The sequence below is a fragment of the Chenopodium quinoa genome, unplaced genomic scaffold (assembly GCF_001683475.1).
Source record: "Chenopodium quinoa cultivar QQ74 unplaced genomic scaffold, ASM168347v1, whole genome shotgun sequence".
NCBI classification, from domain to species: Eukaryota; Viridiplantae; Streptophyta; class Magnoliopsida; order Caryophyllales; family Amaranthaceae; genus Chenopodium; species Chenopodium quinoa.
In genome coordinates this window covers 6,639,206-6,657,884 of record NW_018742390.1, presented here as the reverse complement: position 1 = coordinate 6,657,884, position 18,679 = coordinate 6,639,206, and the positions used below count along the sequence as shown (strand labels likewise).

General features: G+C 35.2%; 1 protein-coding gene across 1 annotated transcript; it reads left to right on the top strand.

The window, feature by feature from the left end:
- Positions 1-16,384: 16,384 nt before the first annotated feature.
- On the top strand, positions 16,385-17,305 carry LOC110701255. Its single transcript, XM_021878873.1, has 3 exons — positions 16,385-16,636; positions 16,727-16,834; positions 16,952-17,305. Exons 1-3 carry the CDS (start codon positions 16,385-16,387, stop codon positions 17,303-17,305), a joined length of 714 nt encoding a protein of 237 aa, XP_021734565.1.
- The last annotated feature ends 1,374 nt before the right edge of the window (positions 17,306-18,679 follow it).

Below are 18,679 nucleotides of genomic sequence, written 5' to 3'. Positions count from 1 at the left end.
AATCACAATCAAGTAATCACCAAACAAAAACAAACTAACACCCCCAAGCTTATTCAAATCTATAACCACAATCATATATACAAAAAGCGTAAGACGCTTCCCCCCCAAGCTTGAACAAAGCATTGTCTTTAATGCTTAAAACAGGGAGAAAGACACTTACATCAAAATGTTTTGAATTTTTATTTTTTATTTTTCACTTTTTTTTCAAATTTTTGCCAAAGCTTTTTGAATTTTCTTTGCTTTTTCTCATTTTTTTATCAATTTTTTTTTTCATTTTTCACTTTATTCATTATCCTTGTCTTTTTTAACTTTGGACGACTTTTTCAACTTTGCATTTAAATGTCCTTTTCTTTTTTAACTATGGACGGCTTTTTCATTTATTCACTTTCCCTTATTCACAATATATACACAGCACAAGCTTGCATACGAATAGAACCAATATCCAAACTCATATACCACAAACTCCATGAACATGTTCATTTGCTTCACAAATACCAAAAATGGAACAAAAAGAAACAAAAGGCTCAAAGTTCTAAAGATGTGGCTTGAAAAGAAGGGAAAAGGCTCAAATGATTAGTAAGAAGGAAAATGTAAACCCAATGAACTAAAACAAAGAAGATTATCCTAGAAAAGAAAAATACCACCCTGAAAATATGCCTTTGTCCTCCCTAGATGGTTCAGTCTCGTGTTTGAGAATTATGAGTCAACATTCAAGATTAGATCCGCAATAGTCAAAGATCCATACCGCTCATGCAAGATATGTAGAAGGCTTGAAACAAATTAAACCTCACAAGGTTGTGGCAAAAACTCACTATTAGCTTCAAATTCAACAAAAGAGAGCAATTGCAACTTTTCAAAAACAAAAGAATCCGACTTCAAGGTCCCAATAGTTCTTAGCAACTACCTTAGCATACTCTATCCTAATGTCAACCAAACATACTCTCAAACCGTGCACACTATTACCATTTAAGAAGAAAAGCATTCAACTATACAAGTCCAAAAATATATTATGTCCAAAGTAAGAAAAAAACAAAGATATATTGTAAATTTGCCTTGATAGAAACAAAAATCGTTTTGGAGTTTTTCAAGATAAAGTACATGGAAATACATATACAAATGTGCATGAAATATATGAATCAAAATCCCAACAAACATGATAGAAAACCCTCCCCCAAGCTTGAATGAGACAACATGCTCAAACATAAATCAAATAATCCATGGGAGAGGAAAACCAAACCAACAATACCAACACATGTCCAACAAGGCATCAACCATTAGACAAAGAGCAAGGAAAGATATTACCGGATTTAGGTGGGTGTAAATACCCGCAAATGACCCAATTTAACCTTTCAAAGCCAAGTTCATCTAGAATTGAGTCTTGCTTTTCATATGCTAGCAAAATAGGAGTCAATCTTCCTTGATTCTTGATTCAAACCAATGCACAAAAGTATATCAAGTCATGTTCCTAACAAAAGACACACAAACATTTCCATGAGAGAAAATCTATTCTAAACAGAAAAGAAAATGATAGAAATAAAACACATGTTACTTCCTGAGAAAGGCTTGCTTAAGGTCCAAGCTTGACCGCTCTAGTAAAATACTATTGCAACGATCACAAGAGCTTGTCAAATGCACTACTAAACATTTTCGTAAGAGAGAAGGTAGGCAAATGACGGGAAGAGGACGTGCAACAAGGATAGTGCACGCAAGTGAGGAGAGAGATGCCAAGAAAAGGAAGAAGAAGAATCAAAAGAAAATTTAACAAAATTTAAAGAAAAAGAAAAAGAAGAAGAAGAAGAAGAAGAAGAAGAAGAAGAAGAAGAAGAAGAAGAAGAAGAAGAAGAAGAAGAAGAAGAAGAAGAAGAAGAAGAAGAAGAAGAAGAAGAAGAAGAAGAAGAAGAAGAAGAAGAAGAAGAAGAAGAAGAAGAAGAAGAAAAAGATGGCAAACTCTCCTCAACATATTTTTGGGTGGCAACATCACCCTTTTCCTCAATTAGGGACAAATGAGCCACACACAAATCATCGTAAACATGAGGGTCCCCAATAGGCCCATTGACAAAGGAAGGGAGGAATATAGGAGTGTAGGGGATATGGTTGAAACTCCTTGAAAACGGGACATGAGACGAGGAAATAGGGGCTATGGTCTCACTAATGGACTCTTCCTCACTACCATGCCTCAAATCACTTATAAGAACATGGAAATCAATCATAGAATCCTCAAAAGAAGAACACTCATGATCACCATCTCCCTCAAACATCCAACTGCCAAGAGGAACCACATAATCTCCTCCACTACAATCATGAATAACAACTCCCTTAACTTCCTTAAAGCCCAAAGTCTCAAAACCATGCATGAATGGATGCAAATTCATTTCAAAATCGAATCTCTCCCATGAAGCATTCTCAATGAACTTACTTAAAAGGCTATGGGTATTCCTTTTACTCTCAATAAACACATAAGACATAACCTCAAACAAGTCCAAATACTCATGGATATAAGAGTCACATTCATACACTTGAGACTCTTCACAATCAACCAAGGAAGGGAAGTCTAGGTTCAAAATATCATTAAAATCATCATCACTCTCAACTCCCTTTCCTTCACTCCTATGCTTAACAGTAGGATCCTCACACACTCTTGGTTGCTCGTGAATAACATCATCATAATCATTCTCAACACACGCATTGGATTTGGAGTTTTTACAAACAAGCGTCAAGAGAGATATTTAGCGTTCTAGCTCTTCACCACTCCTTCTTCTCTCCTCTATTATAGCTTCCCAAGTAGCAATAGGAGATTCAAAAGGTGTAGAAAGTGGAGGCTCAACAAATAAAAGAAGAAGTACAACCAAAATTGGAAGAATTAACATTAGGATCATGAGCATACATATCACATTGGGGAGTGGGGTCACAATCAAACATATGAGATTTGTCAACTCGAGCATACACCTCATTATCATGAATAAAAGAGGAAATAGAATTGAAAGCCTTTTTTCTAGGTTCACTAATGGGATCATGTGACAAATCATGGGAAATCATGCTAACATTAGAAGAATCAACACATTGCACATAAAAATTTAAAAACATGATTACCCCTATTATGAACATCCCAAGCAAACCAAACATAAAACTCTCAAGCATCATCAATTGAAAATGCTCTGAATCTACCATTAAGCATGCATTCAAATTCATTCCTTGTTTGTTCGTTCAAACCAAAATAACAAATCTCACAAGCCTCCTAAAGACTAAAACAATGATAGTCAAGAAATCCCACAAGTCTATGGAAATATCCACAAAAATGCTCATTGTTATATTGAGGAAATGAGAAACATGCCATTTTTTAACAAGCAAGCAAAATTAAAATAAAAGAAAAGTATATACAAAGACCTAGACTCAAGCAATCTAAAACACTCAAATATACACACCATTCTCTAGCAACGGCGCCATTTTGACAAGGGGTGAGACTAGGTCAGTGAAACTAATACTCCCTTGGTAAAATAAAATTTATAAACACTTAACTAACCTAAATACTAGTATAGAGGCAAGTCAAGGGTCGAACCCAAAGGAACAGTAATGTTCAAGTGCTCTCAATTAGGCGCCTAAGCTAGGTCGAAGACAAAGATAAAGAAAGAACACTAACCAACTACAAAACAAAGAAACCAAACAAATAAAGCACTAGGAACAGGGATCAACAAGTAATCATGACAATTGTAGCAACTCGGAAATACATGCAAGTCAAAGGTTGTGAAGACTAATAGCAAGCTCAATCAAAAGAGTCAACAAGCTATCTCCTAGAGATCAAACTAGCACCAACTACGAGAGACTCTAACTAGGAGAATCACTAATCAAGCTCAATCGACAATTGCAATTCCTTAATCAATAGTCCGTATCATTAGAAACTACAATGTAATCTAGCATAATTCTCAAGGCCTATCGAATTACACACATGCAAACTCCCATTAATCTATTTAATCTCAACGATTAATCAACACAATCTCCAAAATTAAGCACAACCAATCAATCATCCAAGTTTTACCCAATCCCAAGCAAATTACTACTCTAACATCATCATCTAATCAACTATCAACTAAAGAAATCAAGAATCAACAATATATGAAGAACAAATACACTAATCAAGCATCAAATATCAAAATAAATCCAAACTAACAAGAATATTAAACAAAGCAATAAAATGCGATAGAGTTAGAAATGCTCATTGATAATAGAGAAGATCTTCAACACAATTGTCACCATTGAATCTTCAATCTCTCAATCACCATTGAAATTCCTTACTTTCTCTCTCTAAAATCTACTCTTAAACTAACTCTAAAACTAGAGATAGAAGCTCTCAATTAAGCTAAAATTATGATCTAACATTGTGAATTAAGTTCTCTCAAAATTGGGTTACAAAGAGGTATAAACAGGAGGCGCGAGGCAAAAACTGAGCAAGAAAATACCAAGGGGAGTGCCCCCGCGCGGGCAAGTATGCGCGCCCACGCTAGCAAGTGGCGCGCCCACGCCCGTGCCTTAAGCGCCCGCGCTTCTCTTGGTTTCTTCGGTTCTTCTCGCGGTTTCGTACGTTCGATAAGGTCTTCGAATAACCGGGTAATATGATGATGATGAACGCTAAGAGTGGAAGTCCCAAAAAGCACTTGACAGTGGGTTCAACACCCCATATTTATGAGAGCACGGCTTGAGAGCGCAAGAGCTAGAACTTAGAGAACCCATTTCCTTGCATCTTGAGCCTTCCTATTGTCATGAGCTTGCTCCAAAAGCACCTTCCACCTTAGTAATCCATCCATATCAAGACCCGAACCTCATACAATACCTACAACCACGAAAAGAGAACAAATAAAATAGAAAACGCTAGAAAAACCATCAAAATGCACAAAACAACAAAATAAGAGAGATAAGGTAAAATAAACAGCAAAAGCATAAAACTATGTATTTATTAAGTAGGAAAGCTATGAAAAGAAAGTAAAAAAAACCTAAATGCTCATCAAATGGGTGCCATTTATGACAATCATCACTAATGTCTTCTTGAATCATCTCGCGTTAATCAATATCAACCATTTATGTATTTGTGGAGGTGGAAAATATAGATGATAATCTAATACAATAATGAAACCCTAATTTCATAGTAGAGGAGGAGAGATGTAGAGAACGAAGAGAGAGAGGGGAAGAGAGCATGTCAAATCTATTAAAGAGAGAGAGCTAATGTAGGTATTTTTGAGGTGTGGGATTTCAATATGCAACACTTAAAAAAAATTATTTCCTATTTTTATTATACTCTAATATTTATCTCACTAAAGTTTTTATTTTTAATTTTAATATAGTACTCGAATTTAGGTTTTGGAGGATCCTCATTTAAAGAGACATTACAATTATAATAGATCACCTACTTAAATTTTGAGATGATCCAATATGAGGCCATTTATTTCAAAGCGCATTAATATTATTTTAGCTCTATACGTCAAATGCATTGTTTACCTTTGATTTTATAATCCTCATACTTTCCATCCTTTATATCACCATCGAGCATACGTGTTTTCTTTTAAAACAAAAGCACCTTAAAATTCTGCATGGACCATTTTATCATCACAATTGATTAAATTGAATAACCCTTGTGCTTTCTCTTCTCATGCAATGTCTATTTTATTATGTGATTGATTAAATTACCATGTGTGTTTTATAGGTAACATAAATTCTAATTGTACTTATGAATTTATACACCATATCTAATTAGAGATAAAAGATGCATAACATTGTTCAAGTTTTTTTAATCCTTATTGTTAAGACAATCAATGAATGTTAACGATGGTCCAGTGTGAATATCTACAATAATTATAGACTAGTCAAGCATTCAATTCTTTTTTTCAAGAAAAAATTGTGATACATTGTTGTATGTACATGATTTAAGAGTATCCTATATATGTTCAATAACTATATATGTTCACTAATGTACTTCTTTTGAAACATGAAATTGCATGTATAATGAGTCTATAATTTTAAATTATCCTACAAATCAAATGAGATCTTGATTCTAAATATTTGATAAATAATTAATGATCATTTATTTAATTATGCATGGAAAACTAGCAATTTTTTTATTGGGCCTCCTAATCTTTATTTGGTTTTTCTCAATACATTAGGGTATTGATAATGGAAATATTAATATATTCAATTACTCTAAGAGCTTGTTATATTTAGCTTAATTTCCATTTAGTTCAGCTTAGTTCAGCTCCGTTAAGTTCACTTCAGCTCAGTTAAGTTTAGTTCAATTCAATTCAATTCAATTCAACTCAGATTAGTTCAATTCAGTTCTCGATTTCCTTATCTCATGAACAATTCAGTTTAGTTCACTTCAGTTCAGTTTACTTCAATTAATTTTTATCAACTCACCTCAGTTCATTTCAATTCAGCTTAGTTCAGTTCAGTTTAGTTTAGTCCAGCTTAGCTAAGTTCTGTTTAGTTTAGTTTAGTTCAGCTCAGTTTAGTTTAGTTTAGTTTAGTTCAGCTCAGTTCAGTTTAGTTCAATTCAGCTCAGCTCAGCTTAGTTCAGTTTAGTTCAGTTTAGCTTAGCTCAACTCAGTTGAGTTGAGTTTAGTTCAGCTCAGCTTAGCTTAATTCAGTTCAATTTAGTTCAACTCAGCTCTGAGTCCCTAAAGAAATGTTGACTTTTTAATAATGGTGTTAGGGGTGAATCAACTCATTATTGAGGATTTACTCTTTAGAGTTAATCAACTTTTTTGATGCAGTTTTTTTAAAAACGTAAAAGAATTTCAATTTGCATGAATGTTATATTTTTACAACTTTTCTTATTTCTACATATTATTCATTTATAACTAAATGAGATTATGCACACACCATTCTATGTTTATGTCCTTTTCACATGTAAAATAATATGCTCCTTGTAAATAAAATCAAATTACATAAGGGAATAAAAAAAAATATCTAAATATTATTTACAAATATAAATAAATTTGTATCATGTATTTCCTTTGATATGTATTTTGTATTTTTAAGAAAAATCCGTAAAATAAAATGAACTTATACGTATAAATATATCCGTGTATAAATATGTATTTCCTTTGAATATTGAGCGTTAAACCCTTATTTAATTTGATTTTATAATCCGTATATAAATTCATATTAAAATCTGTATATAATTCCGTAATCTTTACAAAAATCTGTATTTATGCGTATAAATATATCATGTATTTCCTTTGAATATAATTCCGTATGTTCGGTATTTTTAAGAAAATTATGTATTGTGTATTTATAAAATAATTTCGTATTTTTCTTAAAAGAGTAAAAAATTCGTATTGTGTATTTATACAAATTTAAGAATTAAATGTGATATTTTAGTTAAGGATATATAAGAATATTTTTCAGATTTGGAATTTATTTACTAACATAATTGTAACAACTAAAATTAATAAAATATCCTATAATAACTTCACCTAAAAAATTGCCCCATAATATTTGTAACAAAAATTTAGCATTGCACATATAGGAAGTATGGTACGGAATTTTATTTTTAATTTTTTCCCCTAAAAAACGTATCTAATATGGGATTTAAAAAAAACAATATTATATCTTCAACCTATAGTCATCTTCAACCTTTAGTCATCTTCGACCTTAACATTTAACAATGGTGGATTGCAAATAAAAAAAAATTGAAAAAATAATTGCAGATGAATCAAGAAATTATATCAAACTCAAGCACAATATATATAATTTTGACTAATACTGAAAATTATTATTCGAATAAGTGAGTCAGTGAATGCATTATGAAGGAAGTAATCATTGTGGGTCCATTGATTTTGTACTCCATGAATAAAGGGAGAAAAAGCCAACGAATAAATCAGTATATGAAGCCAAAATTTTGATTATATGATGATCAATTTTATTATGAAATTAAACAAAATATAATAATTTAATTCATTATTTGAACCAGAAGAATGAATGTTGTAGGTTGAACATGAAGGTTTTTGATGATATATGAATATAAAATAATTCAAATCAATTGTATAAATGAGAAAAAAAAACCATTTGAACAAATAAATTAATTTAACCTAACTAGAGTTTAATGCCTTGATGACTAGGCTTGATGATTGTGTAATGACTTGATGACTAGGCTTGATGATTGTTTTATGACTTGATGACTAGACTTGATGACTGTGTAATGACTTGATGACTAGACCAGATGACTGTTTTGTTGAGGTATCGAATTAGACTTCTAGGATTAGTCAATGAAAAAATAAACAGATGAGATTTAATCTCTTATTATAGTCGACCATAGTCGCTCGTAGTCGACCATAGTCGCTCATAGTCAAACATAGTCGACGACTACGGTAGAATGTTTTTCAATACTACAATGCTTACTTTTTCACCAACTTCTACAGATTCTTCAATATTGTCTATTATCTGATCAATATAAACCAATATATTTTGGGTCAATGTCATTCAATACTGCAATGCTTACTGGTTCACCAACTTCTACAGATTCTTCAATATTGTCTAATATTTGATCAATATAAACCAATATATTACTATAATAATCTAATTTCTGACACTTTTAATCTAATATTTGATAATTATCACCTACTTTCTCACACTTATAATATAATATTTGATAATTATAATCTAATTTCTGACACTTATAATATAATATCTTATAATTATAATGTAATATCTGACCATTATTATCTAATTTCTGAATCTTTAAATCTCAAATTTGATATTTATAACTTAATATCTGACTATTATTATCTAATTTCTGATGGTTAAGAATCTTATTTATTTTTTGCTTGTATGACCGGACTGATGATGGGTGGAACTAGGTCGTTGAAATTAATCCTCCCTCGGTCAAACTAAATTTATAAACACTTACATATACTAGTATAGAGGCAAGTCAAGGGTCGAACCCAAAGGAACGGTAATGTTCAAGCGCTCTCAATTATGCGCCTAAGCTAGGTCGAAGTCTAAGGATTAAAGGTAAACACTAGCCAACTAACAAAACAAAGCACCAAACAAATAAACACTAGGAACGGGATCAACAAGTAATCATGACAATTGTAGCAACTCGGGAACAATATGAAAATCAATGGTTGTGAAGACTAATGACTAGCTCAATCAAAAGAGTCAACAAGCTATCTCCTAGAGGTCAAACTAGCGCCAGCTACGAGAGACTCTAACTAGCTAGGAGCATCACTAATCAAGCTCGTTCGACAATTGCGATTCCTAAATCAATGATCCGTATCATTAGAAACTACAATGCAATCTAGCATAATTCTGAAGGCCTAATCGAATTACACACATGCAAACTTCCATTAATCACTTTAATCTCAACAATAAATCAACACAATCCCAAATTAAGCACAATCAATCAATCATACAAGTTTCACCAAATTCCTAGCTAACGACTACTCTAACATCATCATTAAATCAACTAACAACTACAGAAATCAAGGATCAACAATATATGAAGAACAACTACACTAATCAACAACCAAACATCAAAATAAAACCAATTAAGTATGAAATCAAACAAAGCAATAAAATGAGATAGAGTTAAGACTAGTAATTGATAATAGAGAAGATCTTCAACACAATTGTCACCATTGAATCTTCAATCTCTCAATCACCATTAAATGGCAATTGGAAAGCTCAAGATGCAAGGAAGTGGATTCTCCAAGTTCAAGCTCTTGCGCTCTGAAGCCGTGCTCTAATGAATATGCGGTGTTAAACCCACAATCATGTGCTTTTGGGACTGCCTCACTTAGTGTTCATCATCATCATGACTATGCTTTCATTCGAAGACCTTAGCGAACGCACGAAGCCGCAAGAAGATCGAAGAAACCCAGAGATGCGTGGGGGCGCAAGGCACGGGCGCGGGCGCGCCACCCTGCAGCACGGGCGAGCCACCCTGCAGCACGGGCACGCCTCCCCCGTAGTGCGGGCACGCCTTCCTGGGTATTCGTTTGCTCGATTTTTGTTTTAGCGCCTCTATAAATACCTTTGTAAACCCGATTTTTGGGGCAAGTTTAGAATAAGCTTCATTTCACATTTTAGATCATATTCTTAGCTTAGTTGAGAGCTTCTCTCTCTAGTTTTAGTGTTAGTTTAGGAGTAGATTTTAGAGAGAGACTCCACCTTACTAAATCACCAATATCAAGACCCAAACCTCGTTCAATACCTACAACCACGAAAAAAGAGCAAATAAAGGAGAAAAGAGTAGAAAAACGACCAAAATGCATAAAAGCTACAAAATAAGAGAGGAAAGGTGAAACCAAGACCAAAGCATAAAACTAAGCATTTATTAAGCATGAAAGCCATGAAAAGAAGGTAAAAACAACCTAAATGCTCAATAAATGGGTGCCATTTATGACACCCATCAAATACCCCCAAGCTTACCTTTTTCTCGTCCTCGAGCAAAACTGAACCAAGGGAGAAATGATGAGCTTATTCAAACAAACAAAAAGAAGAGAAGACACAAGAATATACACTAACTCACTTTCGTAGGAATCACGGTCAATTTTAGCAACTAAAGACAAGCCATTTAAACCCCTAGATTGCCCTAGAGGACGAGTGATGCTCTCGTAAAGGTTTCCTTATAGATTAACCTATAACTCTCGTAATAATACAAACAAGGCAAAGCATGAAAAAGAAACCAAAATAAAAGAAAAGCAAACAAATGTTCATGAAATGACTTTCCAAATATACAAGCATAAATGAATGCAAATCTTTCTAAACAAGTAAGGGAGTGCATGTTTCAAGATACCCGAGGTTGATTGAAACATAAATATTCTATGCATAGGATCTAGAGAAACACAATCCACTTTCATCCCAAACGGTCTTACCGCGTTCTCCCTACTAGTCTCATATCTTCCCCTAGTGAGCATCTCAAAAGTTCCACGAAGGAACCGAAAAAAGAGATAATTTTTGGGCTACTCAATGCCCTCCCCCGATATATGACTCAACCTCTAGGTTGAAAGGTCTTTCCCAATGGTTGTAACGTAAGGGCAAAAATGGTGAGGGTAGGCTTAAAATTTTAAAATTTGGCAGTATTCCTAATTAGTAAAGCAAAGGGTGATCAAACCTTCTCCTCATAACCAAGCAATCGCCAAACAAAAACAAAGTAACTCCCCTAAGCTTATTCAAAGCCATAACCACAATCATATATACTAAAAGCGTAAATGTTTCTCCCCCAAGCTTAAAGGAAGCATTGTCCTCAATGCTTGAAAAGGGGAAAAAAATCACATCAAAATATTTTTGATTTTTCTTATTTTCAATTCTTTTTATTATTTTTTATTCTTTCAAAGCAAATGTCCATGCCTCTTTAACTTAGGACGACTTTTATAATTTTTGCATTTGCATTGTCCTTGCCTTTTTTACTTTGGACGGATTTTTTCATTTATTCATTTGCCATTATTCACACAAATATATATCACAACATAAACTTGCTTTCAAAAGAACCAAATATCCAAACTCCTCCACCACAAACTCCAACAATAATGATCAATTGCTTCACAAAAACCAAGAATGAAAACGAAAATGAAACAAAAGGCTCAAGATCTAAGGATGTGGCTTGAAAAGAAGGGAAAAGGCTCAAATGGTTAGCAAGAAGGTAAATGTAAACCCAATGAATTAAAAAGAAAGAAAATTAACCTAGAAAAGAAAAATTACCACCCTAAAAAGATGCCTTTGTCATCCCTAGATGGTTCGGTCTCGTGTTTGAGAATTATGAGTCAAAATTCTAGATTAGGTCCGCAATAGTCAAGGATCCATGCCGCTCATGCAAATATATGTTGAAGACTTGAAAAATAATGAACCTCACATGGATGTAGCAAAAACTCACTATTGGTGTCAATTCGACTATAGGAAGAAACTACCAACATGCCACAAACAAGTAGAATCCGGTTTCATGGTCCCACTAGTTCTAACCAACTACCTTAGCATGCTTTATCCTAGAATCAACCAAGCGTACTCTCAAACCGTGCACACCGTTACCACTTAGGAAGAAAAGCATTCAACTATACAAGACCAAAAGTATTATGTCCAAAGCAAAAACAAAACAAAGATACATTGCAAAATTGCCTTGATAGAAACAAAAATCTTTTTGGAGTTTTTCATAATATAAGAACATGAAAAAGCATATACAAAGGTGCATAGCATATGTGAATCAACATCCCATCAAACATGATAGAGCACCCTCCCCCAAGCTGAATGAGACAATACACTCAAACATAAATCATAAAAACCATGGGAGGGGAAAACAAGAAGAGCAATCCAACAAACCAACATACGTCCAACAAATCATCATCCACTTGTGAGAAAGAGCAAGGAAGGATATTACCGGACATTAGGTGGGTGTAAATACCCACAAATGACCCAATCAAACCTTTCAAAGCTTTTCTAGAGCTTGTCAAATGTACTACTACACATTTCATATGAAAGCAAGTATGCACATGACAAAAATAAGGCATGCAACAAGCATAGTGCACGCCTAAGGAGTTGAGAAGAGTAGTGCCAAGAAGAGGAAGGAGAGAAGGGAAAAACAAGAATATAAGAAAAAGGAAGATAAATAAAAGAAAAAGAGGAAGGCATAGTCTTCTCAACTAAATATTTTTGGTTGGAAATCCCACCATTATCCCCAAAAGTCATCAAATAAGGCAGTTGGGGGACTAAAAGCTCTTCAAGAGGAAGGGATATGAGAAAAGATGGTAATGACATGGGATAGGAGGGAACAAGATCAAGCTTTCTTGAAAATGAGGTGCAAGGTAAAGAAATAGGAATTGGTTGCTCACTTAAACCACTATCCATTGAAACACAAGCTCTCTCATCTAATGAACTCACATTCAAAGGGCTCTCCTCTAACTCATCATCATTCAAATCAATCTCATTCTCAATCACATCCTCCTCATAAACTTCACACCCTAAATGAGCTCTCAAAAGCTTCAAATCATCGTCAAGGTTTATTGGATGCTCATCAAAGGGTTGAGGGTCGAACTTGGGAGGTAGCTCAAAATAAACATGAGAAGTAAAATCTCCCTCTAAAAATGCCTTATCCATCTCAATGGTGGAAAATGTAGAAGAGAAAGGGTCATCAAAGGTAAAAGAGGAAGGCAATGGTTGAAAATTTAAGATAGGATTTGGAGACTCAACCTCACCAAACACTTCACTCTCATCTTCATAATCATCAAAAGTAAGCTCTGTCTCCTCAACCTTATCATATGGAACCTCATCTTCATCAAAATCATCTAAGCTCAAGGCCTCACCCCTCGAAGAAACCATGGTCATCATGCAAAGGAGATAGGGTGGAAGAAGATTGGTTCTCAAAATTAAGGAATGGGGGAATGAAATTACAATCAAGGGTGGTGGGTGGGGGAATTGACATATCAATTGGTTTTTCAACACTCAAAACCTCTTGGTCCTCATCACTTTCAAACATCCAATCTCCCATGGAAACTACTTCATCCTTCTCATCCTCACTCTCTTTCCTCACAACTTCTCCACGCTTCAAAAATTGTAATGTCCCATCCTCCTTAACTTGAATTAACGTTTTCTCAAAATTAAGAGAAGCCAACATTTTTAGTTTCTCTTCAACTCCATCTAAAGGATCAATGGAACGAAATTAAAATTTTGAAGGAGGTTCAAAGTTCAAACTCTCTTTTGGATCATCCATCTCCACACCCTTTTCCTCTCTCATAGGCTCTCTAACATCCTCCTCGCACACCTTGGAGCTCTCAAAACAATCATCATCATCATCTTCCATAACTACCAAAGTAGTAGAAACTTCATTTACATTCATCATCGATGACAATTGATTCTTCATCTCCTCATCCTGTCTAAGAACACCCACATTACTCTCTTCCAAAACTTTCACCAATTCCATTTGGCTTCTCATAATCTTCGAAAGTCTCATCTCAATTGGTTCCAAATTAGAATTCATCTCTAATTCTCTCAATGAACCACGAATTTGATTATGAGGAGACTCAAAGCTAGACCCTAAAGATTAAAAATATGAAGAGCATTGAGGAGTATCATGGGGAAAAGAATTATGTGCAAGCATGCGAGTATCAACATTAGAGATATGAGTGGCATCATCAAAATGGGGAATGGGGTCACAAGAAGGCATGCAAGATTCATTATTCATGGAACATGGACCATAACAATCATCAATAGAAGCATTTGAATAACCATGCCCACGATCATAACTATCTCTAGCAAACCATACATAAAGTCTCAAGCATCATCGATTGACAATGCCAGAAATCTACCATTAAACATGCTTTCAACAATGTCTCTAGTTTGCTTAGTCAAATTATTATAACAAATTCCACATGCCTCCCAAAGATCATAACCATGGTAACTAATGAAGTTCTCTAGTCTATTAAAGTACACCCAAAATGGATCATTCTCAAATTTAGGAAACGAGGTATTTCTCATTTTTTTATACAAAACAAACAAAAATCAAATAGTAAAGTATAAAAAAACCTAGACTCAAGCAATAAAAAACACTCAAACATAGACACTGTCTCCGGCAACAGTGCCATTTTGATGATGGGTAGAACTAGGTCGTTGGAAATAATCCTCCCTCGGTCAAACTAAATTTATAAACACTTAACAAACTTATATACTAGTATAGAGGCAAATCAAGGGTCGAATCCAAAGGAACGGTAATGTTCAAGTGCTCTCAATTATGCGTCTAAGCTAGGTCGAAGTCTAAGGATTAAAGGTAAACACTAACCAACTAACAAAACAAAGAACCAAACAAATAAACCCTAGGAACGGGATCAACAAGTAATCATGACAATTGTAGCAACTCGGGAACAATATGCAAATCAATGGTTGTGAAGACTAATGGAAAGCTCAATCAAAAGAGTCAATAAACTATCTCCTAAAGGTCAAACTAGCGCCAGCTACGGGAGACTCTAACTAAGAGCATCACTAATCAAGCTCAAACGACAATTGCAATTCCTAAAACAATGGTCCGTATCATTAGAAACTACAATGCAATCTAGCATAATTCTCAAGGCGTAATCGAATTACACACATCCAAACTTCCATTAATCACTTTAATCTCAACAATGAATCAACACAATCCCAAAAATTAAGCACAATCAATCAATCATACAAGTTTCACCCAATTCCTAGCAAACAACTACTCTCACCTCATCATCAAATCAACTAACAACTAAAGAAATCAAGGATCAACAATATATGAAGAACAACTACACTAATCAACAATCAATTATCAAAATCAAACCAAACAAATATGAAATCAAACAAAGCAATAAAATGAGATAGAGTTAAGAATGGTCATTGATAATAGAGAAGATCTCCAACACAATTGTCACCATTGAATCTTCAATCTCTCAATTACCATTGAAAATCCTCACTTTCTCTCTCTAAAATCTACTCCTAAAATAACCCAAAAACTAGAGAGAGATGCTCTCAACTAAGCTAAGAATATGATCTAAAATGTGAAATGAAGCTTATTCAAAAATTCCCCCAAAAACCGGGCATATAAAGGTATTTATAGAGGCGCAAAAACAAAAATTGAGCAGACATATACCCAGGAAGGCGCGCCTGCGTTGAAAGGGAGGCGCGCCGTTTCTGCAAGGGTAGCGCGCCCATGCCAAGGGGTGGCGCGCCGGCGCCCGTGCCTTGCGCGCCCACGCACCTCTGGGTTTCTTCGATCTTCTCGCGGCTTCGTGCGTTCGCTAAGATCTTCGAATGAACGCCCAATCATGATGATGATGATGAACACTAAGTGAGGTAGTCCCAAAAGCACATGATTGTGGGTTCAAAACCCCATATTCATGAGAGCACCGCTAGAGAGCGCAAGAGCTAGAACTTGGAAAACCCACTTCCTTGCATCTTGAGCTTTCCAATTGCCATGAGCTTGCTCCAAAAGTTTCCTCCACCTTAGTAAGTCACCAATATCAAGACCTGAACCTCGTACAATACCTAAAACTACAAAAATAGAGCAAATAAAGTCGAAAATAGTAGAAAAACCAACAAAATGCATAAAAGCTACAAAATAAGAGAGGAAAGGTAAAACCAAGGCCAAATGCATAAAACTAAGCATTTATTAAGCATGAAAGCCATGAAAATAAGGTAAAAACAACCTAAATTCTCATCAAATGGGTGCCATTTAAGACACCCATCACGGACACTCGTTGAGTCCGTTCTACGCAATACTTTTCCAAAATGGAAAGAGAATTTACCTTTCTATAAGTATAAATATAGAGAGAATATAATGCATGCACATGGAATCTGGGAGGAGGATTTGATAACAATAAAAAATTTGGTGGTGGATTTAATGAAAAAAGTGCTTGGCACTTCTAAACCGTTACACCAAGATATTGACACGGCAATGATGTTGAGGGAGTTAGATATCCCAAAGATTTTACCTTCACAGCTTGCCCTGTTGTACAAAGATTTCACTGATGAGGAGATAAGGAGAGCAATGTTTAGCCTCAATGGTGCAAAAACTCCGGGGCTAGATAGTTTTTCGGCTGAGTTTTTTAAGAAACACTGGAATACGGTGGGACAGATAGTTACTCTTGCGGCCAAGAGGTTCTTGAAGACAGGTTTTCTTCTGAAAGAATGGAATCATTCCATTCTTGTAATGATTCCTAAAGTTGATTCGCCCGAGACCGCTTGTCAACTTTGGCCTATTAGTCTTTGCAACACTATCTATAAGTGTGTGTCCTAGTGTTTAGTTAACAGGTTGAAACATGCTATGCCGGACTTGATCTCAAATACTCAACATGTGTTTCTTACTGGGAGACAAATGACAGATAATATTCTTTTGAGCCATGAGGTATTAGATAGGATAAATAAGAGGAGGAGAGGTATAAATTTTCTGGCGGCGGTCAAGATTGATATAAGCAAGGCTTATGACAGGGTAAATTGGACGTTCTTACACCATGTTTTACAGGCCTATGAGTTCCCTCCTCACTGGATTCACATGATCCATCAGTGCATTTCTACAGTTTCATACAGTGTTCTACTAAATGGAGATATGTCTCAACAATTCAAGCCCACAAGAGAATTACGTCAGGAAGATCCTTTATCTTCTTATTTATTTCTTTTTTGTATGAATATACTTTCAAGAATGTTGGATATAGGTTATGCTTTGAAGATGTTTGAGGGCATTAAACTACCAAGAAGAGGCCCCTCTATTTCCCACTTATTTTTTGAAGATGACGCCCTTCTCTTTTTCAGGGCAACTAAAAGTTGTTGTCAAACTGTTACTAATATCTTACACAGGTTCTGCAAAGTTTCTGGATAACAAATAAACTTGGAAAAATCGCACTTCGATGTTAGCCCCAATACCCCTCTCATTGATCAAATAATGTTTAAAAACATATTGTGCATTGGAAAGGAAAGTCAGCTGGATCCGCATTTGGGGGTGCCTATTGATATGGTAGGAACAAAGGAAACAACCTTTCATTTCATTGTGGATAAGATTAGTAAGAATATTTCTAGGTGGAATGCAGTTCCCCTCTCCCAATCCCAAAAGTTAATTTTGATTAATTCGGTGATGATAACATTATCAGCCAATGTCGTTACTTGTTTTGAGATACCAGTTTCTATTGCTAACAAAGTGGATTCTCTTCTGGCAAGATTCTTCTGGGTGTCTATGGGGTCACAAGGTGTGCATTGGGTTAATAGAGACACAATTCAAATACCTAAGGGTATGGGAAGATTAAGAGTGTGCAATTTGGCTTGCTTGAATAGTGCTCTTCTTATGAAACAGGTGTGGAGAGTAAGTAACAATCCACATCTTTTGTTCTCTAAGGTGTGTAAGGCGCGTTTTGTAAGTCCTATTCTATCAGGGAAATTAGCGTCTTTGGTAAGCAGGCCCTACTCTTGGGGAATGAGAGGCTTAGTTAAAGCTGAGGACATTTTGGTTCAGGGGTGTGGTTGGAAGTTTGAGAATGGGAAAACAATTATGGTTACGAAAGATAAGTGGATGGAAGGGAAGATACCGACAACGCGCTCTTTGGATACGACGAGCGAGATTTGGAATTGGAGGGCTAGGGATTTATTAGACCAAGATGGTACAGGATGGAATCACAGAAGACTCAGTTCTTGTTTTAATCTCAAGGATGCGACTATTATAGCATCAATGGAAGTGCCAGTTATGGAGGCAGAGGACTACATGTACTGGTTAGATCATAAGTCTGGACGTTATACGGTCAAAACAGGTTATGCTTTTGTTAAAGGTTTGGAGTCTCGGATAGGAAATGTGGCGGTTTTGGAGTTTTATAAAGTTCTCTGGGCTCTCCATATACTTCCCAAACGGAAACTTTTTGTGTGGAAATTACTCCATAATGGTTTGGCAACAAGAGGTAACCTAGGTAGAAAAGGGTTGGATATTCAAGTTTACTGTGATCTTTGTTAGGATTTGGAGGAAGATATGCAACATATCTTCAGGTTTTGTACGACAGCATATTTGGAGGGGTGGAATACTAGGCATCCACTCAGAAGATAATGCAGACCAGTCCTTTGTAGATTGGTTTCTGTACTATATCCAGCTTTACCTTAGCTTGGATAGGAAACATGGCCATAGGATTACCTTCTTCTTAGCTACTTTGCGGGGTTTGTGGAATGCTAGGAATAACAAGGTTTTTAGGAGGTCAGGGTCGAGTTTGTTATCGAC

What these genes read in the sequence shown, in the direction of transcription:
- LOC110701255 (XM_021878873.1), top strand. Translation starts at nt 16,385, where the DNA reads ATGATGTTGAGGGAGTTAGATATCCCAAAGATTTTACCTTCACAGCTT. An exon ending in AATGGAATCATTCCATTCTT is followed by an intron (nt 16,637 to 16,726) that starts GTAATGATTCCT and finishes TGTGTGTCCTAG; the next exon opens with TGTTTAGTTAACAGGTTGAA. An exon ending in ATATTCTTTTGAGCCATGAG is followed by an intron (nt 16,835 to 16,951) that starts GTATTAGATAGG and finishes CATGTTTTACAG; the next exon opens with GCCTATGAGTTCCCTCCTCA.